Source organism: Oncorhynchus clarkii, chromosome 15 (genome assembly GCF_045791955.1).
Source record: "Oncorhynchus clarkii lewisi isolate Uvic-CL-2024 chromosome 15, UVic_Ocla_1.0, whole genome shotgun sequence".
NCBI lineage: Eukaryota > Metazoa > Chordata > Actinopteri > Salmoniformes > Salmonidae > Oncorhynchus > Oncorhynchus clarkii.
This window is the reverse complement of record NC_092161.1, coordinates 25,050,399-25,059,979: the sequence shown is the minus strand read 5'-3', so window position 1 is coordinate 25,059,979 and position 9,581 is coordinate 25,050,399. Positions and strand designations below refer to the sequence as shown.

The 9,581-nt window shown below is 41.7% G+C and overlaps 1 protein-coding gene across 2 annotated transcripts in view; it reads right to left on the bottom strand.

Moving 5' to 3' along the window:
• Window positions 1-5,554: 5,554 nt before the first annotated feature.
• The window catches only part of LOC139367099 (phosphatidylinositol-3,4,5-trisphosphate-dependent Rac exchange factor 2), a 203,630-nt gene continuing 199,603 nt past the window's right edge, over window positions 5,555-9,581 (bottom strand). For both annotated transcript variants that reach the window (XM_071105143.1, XM_071105142.1), the window contains exon 41: window positions 5,555-7,577. In XM_071105143.1, coding sequence (XP_070961244.1) covers window positions 7,532-7,577 — 46 coding nt within the window. In that variant the 3' untranslated portion in view covers window positions 5,555-7,531. The remainder of the gene's footprint in view (window positions 7,578-9,581) is intronic.

Genomic DNA, 9,581 nt, shown 5'->3' with positions numbered 1-9,581 from the left:
CTGCGCCACTCGGGATGCCCAACTCAAAGATTTTTTCTATAAAATTACAGTTTGCTGCTGTATTAGAATTTCAATAAGTGTAAATACATCTTGTATACATTTGTACTGTGATCACACAGCCTTAAATGGGATGTGAACTCATAAACTCTTGGTTGCTAGCAATCTGAAATGTCCTGCTACGGTGCAGCTACAACACCAGCTTCTGTGAGTGTAAAAGAGATGCAAAATGTCAGTAACCTATGGGACACTTGCTGCCATTAGCAATCTTACCAGTAACCTACTGAACCTTCTCTGACTCATCTGTTGGCAACATGCACATTGGTTACTGAATGGCAGCATACTTTAACAGGGCAGCCTATCAGAAGATTTTAGGCGTGGCTTATTCTAGGCGTGGCTTCCAGCTATTTTATTTGGTCTCCCATAATAGGGAATGTCATCCCAGTTAACTTGGTCTGTTCATAATCATTTAAAACATTCTGCAGCCTTGTTAAAAGCTGACATTTCTATATCTGACACCAAATAACCATAAAATAATTTGACTCAAGAAACTGCTTCAACATATAAAATGTTGAATTCCACCCTGTAGTGCAGTCTTGTTTAGACCTCAACTCAGGTATTCCCATCTGGCATTGTGTAGACTTTAGTTTTTCAGCACCTACTGTGCTCCTGTGCAAGTATTCCACAGCTGTATTCACTTTGTCCACAGTGGACTGTATCACCTTCAGAGCATCTCTTACAAATCAGGTTGATTGTGTGGGCAAGACATGGATGATGGGTCCATTGTAACATTTTCATGGCTTTGTTTATGTTAGCTGCATTTTCGCTAACACAACAGAGCACTTTTCCATCTACTTGCCATTCTCTGGCCACTCTCAACAGTTCCTCTGCCAAGTTCTCTGAGGTGTGTCTGTCGCTGAACTCAAAGCAGTCCAGAGGACAGCTAGACATCGAAAAATCTTCAATGAAGTGACATGTAACCAACATGTAAGAAGTGGTTACCCTTGATGTCCAGCAGTCAGTGGTAAGGCAAACTGCAGTAGCTTTTTGAACTCTTTCCCGCACTGAACCCTGTGTGCTCTTGTACAGTTGTGGAATAAGTGATTTTTGAAAGGGTTTTCCTGCTTGGAATTGTGTACATTGGATTTAGACTTTTGCTATAATTTCTAAAACCTCTGTTCTCCACGATCGAAAATTGCTGGAAATCGGTGGCAATCATTTTAGCCAATGCAATATCAATTTGGCCTTGTTTTGCTACAGACATAGCATTAACTGGTCCATAGAAGACTGCGCTGCTGTGGGTCGCAGAGTAGGCCTACTTGACTGAGTGGATGGCTCCACCACTGTCACTAGCAGGCCCGCTAGTTTCTAGAAGCTCTGCTACAGCTAACTTCACAGTTGGGTGCACAGTTCGCATATGCCGGTGTAGGTTGTGTGTAGAACCAGCTTTATATGAGATTTTGTTTTTGCAAATTCTACACTGTGCTCTAACATTGTCTACATTATTAAAATGCATCCAAATGCTACTGTGCTTCCGACTCATTTTCCAGCTGTTGTCTTCACAGCTGTCCTCTTTCTCTCTCCTCGGCTGCTAACTGTGTGACTGTGAGTGAGTTGGCTCGGCCCTCCCTCACGCATCTTTGGTTCATTGGTTGACACTGCATGTCTGATTGACATGAACAACAGGTGAGGCTGTTAATCTGAGCAGACAGTCAGAACAAATGTGTGCGCTTGAGCATTTAGGCCTATACTTTTTTTTCATTCTTTAAATTAGTTAATTATATTCATTTATATCTTTTGATTATTCATATCTTCATTTTTTGTATTTTTATAAATAGAATTGGATCGTCTGATATGCGAGCCGCCTCCCAACATTCACCTACAAGAACCGGCTCTTAGAGCCGACTCGTTCGCGAACGACCCATCACTAATAGCTAGTAACCATGTAATTGTACTACTCACTTTCCTCCCAGACCATCAGGTCACTGAGTGTAATTGATTAGCTACAGTAACTCACTGTGAATTTTACAATAATCCACTTGTAACTACTGTATACTGAACAAAAATATAAACGCAACGTGCAACAATTTCAAAGATTTGACTGAGTTACAGTTCATATGAGGAAATCAGACAATTTAAATAAATTCATTCAATAGGCCCTAATCTATGGACTTCACATCACTGGGATTACAGATCTGCATCGGTTGGTGTCAGGTAGTTTAAAAAAACGATAGGGGCGTGGATCAGAAAACCAGTCAGTATTTGGTGTGACCACCATTTGCCTCATGCAGCGCGACACAGCTCCTTCGCATAGAGTTGATCATTGTGGAATGTTGTCCCACACCTCTTCAGTGGCTGTGCACAGTTGCTGGATATTGGCGTGAACTGGAACACGATGTGGTACACATCGATCCAGAGAATTCCAAACATGCTCAACCGGTGAAATGTCTGGTGTGTATGCAGGCCATGGAAGAACTGGGACATTTTCAGCCTCAAGGAATTGTGTTCAGATCCTTGCGACATGGGGCCGTGCATTATCATGCTGAAACATGAGGTGATGGCGACAGATGAATGGCACGACAATGGGATTCAGGATCTCGTCACGGTATATCTGTGCATCTAAATAACCATCATTAAAACACGGTTCTATTCGCTGTCCGTAGTTTATCCTTGCCCATACCATAACCCCACAAACATCATTCAGCCACTCTGTTCACAACATTGACATCAGCAAACCGCTCGCCCACACGACCCCATACGACCCCATCTGCCCGGTACAGTTGAAACGGGGATTCATACGTGAAGAGCACAGTTCTCCATCATGCCAGTGGCCATCGAAGGTGACATCGAAGGTGACATACGATACCGAACTGCAGTCAGGTCAAGATACAGGTGAGGACGACGAGCACACATTTGTTAAAATAGCCAGACTGGCTGGTCTCAGATGATCCTGCAGGTGAAGAAGCTGGATGTGGAGGTCCTGGGCTGGCATGGTTGTGAGGCCAGGTGGACGTACTGACAAATTATCTGGCAATAGCTCTGGTGGACATTCCTACAGTCAGCATGCCAATTGCACTCACCCTCAAAACTTGAGACATCTTTGGCATTGTGTTGTGTGACAAAACTGCACGTTTTAGAGGCCTTTTATTGTCCCCAGCACAAGGTGAACCTGTGTAATGATCATGCTGTTTAATCAGCTTCTTGATATGCCACACCTGCCAGGTGGAAGGATTATTTTAGCAAAGGATAAATGCTCACTAACAGGGATATAAACAAATTTGTGAACAACATTAGAGAGACAATTTCTGGGATCTTTTATTTCATCTCATAGAACATGTTGCATATTTATTTTTGTTCAGTATAGTTGAGAGTAAATTATTGAAAATTAAACATGAACTCCCTGTGAACCAGCTGCCATGGAGCTACTGGAAAATGCACAGTAACCTCTTAATAGTGTGGCTCTTGATTGTCACAAGTTCTTATAAAAAAAAAAACTGCAGTACTGACAATGTCAAGAGGTGCTCTACTTTAACAACATAATGATAAAACCACTTAAACTGCTACAACATTTCCAGTGAAGGTTGGCACAAATATATTTTAGACCATGCACCCAAATATGCTAATGAGCCCCCACCAGCACATTGCCTGCACCGATGTTTCAAAGTGCAGTAACAATTGTACCTAATGCTACATTCGTAACCAAGTGGGAAGTGGGAAAAATCCACTTGAGCGGCCCTCCAACTGGTAATTACTAGAGGGAAATTAGTATCATTTTGGAGGTGAAACTGCGTTAGCGCTGTCAAATCCACAACCATCTCCCGTCATTATATCTGGAGTGGAAATAGCCATTGGCTGTACGGAGCTGCATTAAGAGGAATCGCATGGAGCCTTGTTTACTATTTGGAACATTGGAATGTGATACGTAATCTACACCACAATAAGGCTGATAGAAATTCTTATTATTTGCTTTAATGATTTTCAATTTGAGTGTCATTGTTTCTATATAGCCTACACTTTCTCGTTCTGAGCTTCTAACGAGAGTAGGATGGCTGTGGCTTTGTGACAATGACCACACGAGCAGCTGCTCACCCATTTGAAAGCTCGAACACAGTTACACCTGCGATACCACCAAAACACCAGCTATGCAGTGTCGGCTTTCACGTGTTTATGCTTGATCTGATTTAATCTAGGCCTTAATGTTGTGTCCCTGAGCACTGCTACTTTTTAGTTGGTGTTGTCAGATAGTCACACAATTATTGATTTGATTAGTAAAGTACAGGAATGTATTCTTGCCAATAAATCTGTGGCCGATCTCTGTCATGGCCACAGACCTGGTGGCGAAGCAGGAAATTCAGGTTGCTGTCATCTAAGAGGTAGTTCAACTCCCGGGTGTGGTAGCGTCCCATGTGTGCCAACCAATGCTGAGGTCAATTCCATTTAAGTTCCAGTCAAATCAAAAAGTAAACCAAATTATAATTCTTAACTTTCCGCTATTTAAATAATTGAATTAGAATTGATGTGTACTTCCTGAATATAGTTGTTGTGTATTTACTGAGAAAATACAGTGCAGCTGTAGAAAGACATTAACATATGTTCTCACCGCAACTCAGTAGCCGGTAACTTACCATAAAATGACCGTGATTTAAAAAAACAGTTTGTGCCATAACCGCATCTAAAGTATCCTATAGGTTTAAATGTAATTGCAGGACGCATCAAAAAAGTACCCAAATGCATTGAGATTGAAAGTAAATATCTAGCAAAACACTATTACGGTAAGTATCCTATTACTGTAGTAATGTACTGTATAACTATCATAAACTATCAGAAATATAAATAGTTTTCCTTAAATGTGTATACATTTGAATAAAGCTGAAATGTACTTTGAAGTCCAAAGTGTAGGAATACAGGTGAAATCAACTACTGGTGGCGTAGCAGAAAGATCGGAATGCCGTGAATCAAGAGGTTGTGAGTTCAAATCTTAGATAAGGACATGTTGAATAATAATTCATGTATAAATAAACATACACAATGTAGTCATGTAGGTCAAAGTGTTGTTAAATGTGTAAGTTAAAAGCACTGTGCGTATCACAACGCCACCTTTTTGTTTGTAGGGCATCACCTGTGAAAGGTTGTGAAAATCCACGTGAAACGTCATGTGAAATATCATCACATGTGAAGTGCTCCAAAAACAGCATGTGGTTTTTTCCAGAAGGGTAGACAGACAGGGATCTAGAGAGAGCACTTGCTAAGCGAACCACCTGCAAAGACAGAACAGTTAAGACAGTGCCGTATTGCAATACCCTCTTTACGAGTCTTAAGACGATCTTATAATGTAGGCTGCATCCTATCTTCGTCTAATTACTTATGTTCGATTAGACTTTTTTAATTTTTTTATTATTGACTATTATACCGCAACGTTGAGGGAGCTAGCCTAGCACGCGTTTCACGCCACCGTTCATACACGCTGTAAACTGTGTACGTGACATGTCAAATTTGATTAGATTTTCACAGCAATCTGCAAGTAGAAACAAAGTGTAAAATACAATCCTTCCGGATGTCTCCTTTAAATTGGTTTAATTGAAATTAATGGACTACAGCATAGCATTGTATATTTAAAAGTAATACAGAGAAAATTGGTTTCAAACGAGAGAAAGTACATTGTGTATATGGCAACTATGGAGGGTCAGTCTCATAATATGAAAATAAATTACAGTAATTTTCAGTCAAACAAACAAACATGGCTATTGGTGTTTATCTTCTTTTTTTTTTTTACATTTTACAACTTTACATTTCTCTTTCTTTTAATGTGTTTTCTCTTCAACACATTATAAGCTGCTAGATGGCAAACAGGCACCTTCATTATGCAATATTAGAAAAGGTACTTATTTCAAACACTATGTGTTTACAGTAAGACATTGAGAGATATATGGGGACAGCTGTCAAACAGAAGGCCGAGTCCCAAATGGCACCCTATTTCCTATACAGTGCACGACTTTAGACCAGGCTCCATAGGTCTCTAAATAGGGAATAGAGCGCCATTTGGAGTGTATCCAAGCTCATCTATGCAGTTTGATATTCCATGTTTGTATAGTCCAGTAATTAACCAACTCTATAATGTTGCTACCAATATAGCAATGATACTGTAAGTAATACCTAAATACAGAATAATACTTAGCTCCTGAGTACTGGCAATATACAATATTTAAGTATATTTATATATATTTCATAGCTCTACTTACATAAGCTTGGAGTGCTGTTTTAATACTGATGGTTCATGTAGGAACCTCTTCATATCAGGGGGTTACTTCATGTGTGTACAGATGATCATGTTCATATCTGTAATATACCATCATTAAGGCACAGAGACTGCAGAATGGAAAACACACAAGCTACACTGCACCTTTCAGTGGTCCCTTACTAATCTTTAGGTGCGTCTCAATCCACTTCACTTGTGATCCCTTCCCTCCTCCACTTCACTCCCTCGGGGAAACGTCATAGACACGTCACTGGAGGGCTCACTCCAAGCGAAGGGAGGAGGCAAAGGTGCTGATTTAGATTGGAATGCGGCCTGGGACTCTAGAGAAGGTATGAAACTAGAGTGTCTACATGGCTACATGGTAGTGTTCAAGGTGTCATACCTGCATATCTACACGTCATTTTACAGTATCGCTATGATCAATGTTACAACAACATTTGCATGGTTATCAACATAGCCATGAATGCATTATCTGGAATGAGCAAGTTGGAGAGAAAGGAAAATAAATTACTGTGCAAATGGGGCACAGCAATATTGCCCCACAACTCATATAATCTCATTCCATTTTCACACCATATCCAAACAAATATCAAACAACATCAGTCAGGTCATGGAATGGTCATTTCCTGAACTTTGTGATAACAAAACAGCTCATTTTCATTCCATGATAGTTATTTGCAGAAAGAAAGAACATCGATGGATAGGCTGCATTCCATTTCAGTTGGCTGGTTGGACGTCAGCCTCAAGGCACCAATCTCAGGCTCTGTTGTTGTTCCATTATAAAACACTATTAATGTTAAATGAGATGCAATGTAGCTGGATGCAAGACAAATATATAAATCCATTTTAAAATCAGCTATAAAGTACAGCACAATAGCGGAGAGAGAAATAGAGTATTAAAAATTCACTATTTACAAATTGTGAACCCACTGAGCCCACTGTTGAGTGACTGAGTGTGGGCATTTTGAAAAGGCAAGCTGGCTGTCGATGAGAGAAAATGTTCTGTTTCCAGGTCTATGTCCCATATGGCACCCTATACCCTATATAGTGCACTACTTTGGACCAGAGCCCTATTGGAACCCACTGAACTCACGAGTGTGAGCATTTTGGGTCCTGGTCCAAAGTGGTGCACTAAATAGAGAATAGGGTGCCATTTGGGACACATCCCTAGGTTGATTCTTCAGTGGTAGAAAGAGAGAAGTCTTCTAAGGAATGGATCAGGAAGAAGGGTGAGCAGAGCTTCGCTGGACTGGACAGCTCCATACAGGAACTAGGGAATTAGGAATCACCCTCTGGGGGTGGAGGCTGGCACAGCTTATACAGTCTGGTGGGGAAAACACACGTACATACAATTAGGAAAGGGGCTCACTGTTTGCTACAGTTAGAGATTAAGGTGTACACATAGCACGGCATAGACAGACGCACGCACGCACATACACACACACCCGCCCCCACCCCCCAAACCCACACACACAGCGTTCTTAGTTCTGCACCCATTCAGCCATGAGGCAATGCGAGTGCCTGCCTTCAAAATGCACATTAACACAAATGTCCTGTTTCCTACTGTAAGTTCTCAAAGCGTAGAATGCTAAGACAACACAACAAGCTGCCCTAGCCTCACCGCAATTCTCCATCAGTAATCAACCCTCTCACAGACCTGTCTCAAAGTCGCACGGCCTGCGTCCCAAATGGCGCCCTATTCCCTTTTTAGTGAACTACTTTTGACCAGAGCCCTATGTGTATGTAGGGAATAGGGTGTTGTTTGGCAAGCACCCTCAGAGCGTCTAAGGAGCAGTCACTAACGCCGCACCTATTATGACAAACCCAGTGAGAGCGCAGAAATTTCCCCCGCGGCCAGCACAGCTCAACACTAATCACAGCCCCACTTAATTGCATTTGTCAATCCCACTAAAAGGTTCAAAAGGGCTGCATGTCACAAAAGGATATGTCAAAGCCAATTGGCTGTGACAGCCCCTATCCCCTATTCTTATCTATCATCGACTCTGCAGGGGGGCTGGGTGGGAGAGGCTGCCGTTTTCTGTTCTCATAGAAACAATACAACGCATACACATACAGTGGGGCAAAAAAGTATTTAGTCAGCCACCAATTGTGCAAGTTCTCCCACTTAAAAAGATGAGAGAGGCCTGTAATTTTCATCATAGGTACACTTCAACTATGAAAGACAAAATTGGAGAAACAAAATCCAGAAAATCACATTGTAGGATTTTTAATGAATTCATTTACAAATTATGGTGGAAAATAAGTATTTGGTCAATAACAAAAGTTTATCTCAATACTTTGTTATATACCCTTTGTTGGCAATGACAGAGGTCAAACGTTTTCTGTAAGTCTTCACAAGGTTTTCACACACTGTTGCTGGTATTTTGGCCCATTCTTTGATGCAGATCTCCTCTAGAGCAGTGATGTTTTGGGGCTGTTGCTGGGCAACATGGACTTTCAACTCCCTCCAAAGATTTTCTATGGGGTTGAGATCTGGAGACTGGCTAGGCCACTCCAGGACCTTGAAATGCTTCTTACGAAGCCACTCCTTCGTTGCCCGGGTGGTGTGTTTGGGATCATTGTCATGCTGAAAGACCCAGCCACGTTTCATCTTCAATGCCCTTGCTGATGGAAGGAGGTTTTCACTCAAAATCTCACGATACATGGCCCCATTCATTCTTTCCTTTACACGGTTCAGTCGTCCTGGTCCCTTTGCAGAAAAACAGCCCCAAAGCATGATGTTTCCACCCTCATGCTTCACAGTAGGTATGGTGTTCTTTGGATGCAACTCAGCATTCTTTGTCCTCCAAACACGACGAGTTGAGTTTTTACCAAAAAGTTATATTTTGGTTTCATCTGACCATATGACATTCTCCCAATCTTCTTCTGGATCATCCAAATGCTCTCTAGCAAACTTCAACTTCAAACTTCCTGGACATGTACTGGCTTAAGCAGGGGGACACGTCTGACACTGCAGGATTTGAGTCCCTGTCGGCGTAGTGTGCTACTGATGGTAGGCTTTGTTACTTTGGTCCCAGCTCTCTGCAGGTCATTCACTAGGTCCCCCCGTGTGGTTCTGGGATTTTTGCTCACCGTTCTTGTGGTCATTTTGACCCCACGGGGTGAGATCTTGCGTGGAGCCCCAGATCGAGGGAGATTATCAGTGGTCTTGTATGTCTTCCATTTCCTAATAATTGCTCCCACAGTTGATTTCTTCAAACCAAGCTGCTTACCTATTGCAGATTCAGTCTTCCCAGCCTGGTGCAGGTCTACAATTTTGTTTCTTGTGTCCTTTGACAGCTCTTTGGTCTTGGCCATAGTGGAGTTT